This window comes from Eimeria mitis, genomic scaffold, assembly GCF_000499745.2.
Source record: "Eimeria mitis Houghton genomic scaffold, Emh_scaff762, whole genome shotgun sequence".
Classification (NCBI taxonomy): domain Eukaryota; phylum Apicomplexa; class Conoidasida; order Eucoccidiorida; family Eimeriidae; genus Eimeria; species Eimeria mitis.
This window is the reverse complement of record NW_013575582.1, coordinates 14,549-14,905: the sequence shown is the minus strand read 5'-3', so window position 1 is coordinate 14,905 and position 357 is coordinate 14,549. Positions and strand designations below refer to the sequence as shown.

General features: G+C 55.2%; 1 protein-coding gene across 1 annotated transcript in view; it reads left to right on the top strand.

Moving 5' to 3' along the window:
* Positions 1-357, top strand: part of EMH_0021560 (uncharacterized protein) — a gene marked incomplete at both ends in the record, with an annotated part of 5,259 nt that overhangs the window by 433 nt on the left and 4,469 nt on the right. Inside the window, one exon of the mRNA XM_013501797.1 lies at positions 3-168. Coding sequence (XP_013357251.1) covers positions 3-168 — 166 coding nt within the window. The remainder of the gene's footprint in view (positions 1-2; positions 169-357) is intronic.

The following is a 357-nucleotide window of genomic DNA, read 5'->3' as shown; positions in this document are numbered from 1 at the left end:
CCCCAGCAACAACAGTCTATCAGCTGCTAGCTGCGTTGCTTAGAGCCTTTAGGATACATGGATTGCTGCCGCCTGCTGCTGCTCCTGCTGCTGCTCCTGCTGCTGCTGCTGCTGCTGCTGCTGCTGCTGCTGCTGCTGAGGATGGTGGTGATGGTGGTGATGGTGGTGGTGATGAGGATAGCATACAAGCAGCAGAAACAGCAGCAGATGCAGCAGCAGCAGAAACAGCAGCAGCAACAGCAGCAGCAACTGCAGCAGATACAGAAACAGAAACAGAAGCAGAAACAGGAGAAGCACAACAGCAGCAAGAACCAGCAGCAGCAGCAGCAGCAACAACAGCAGCAGCAGCAGCAACAG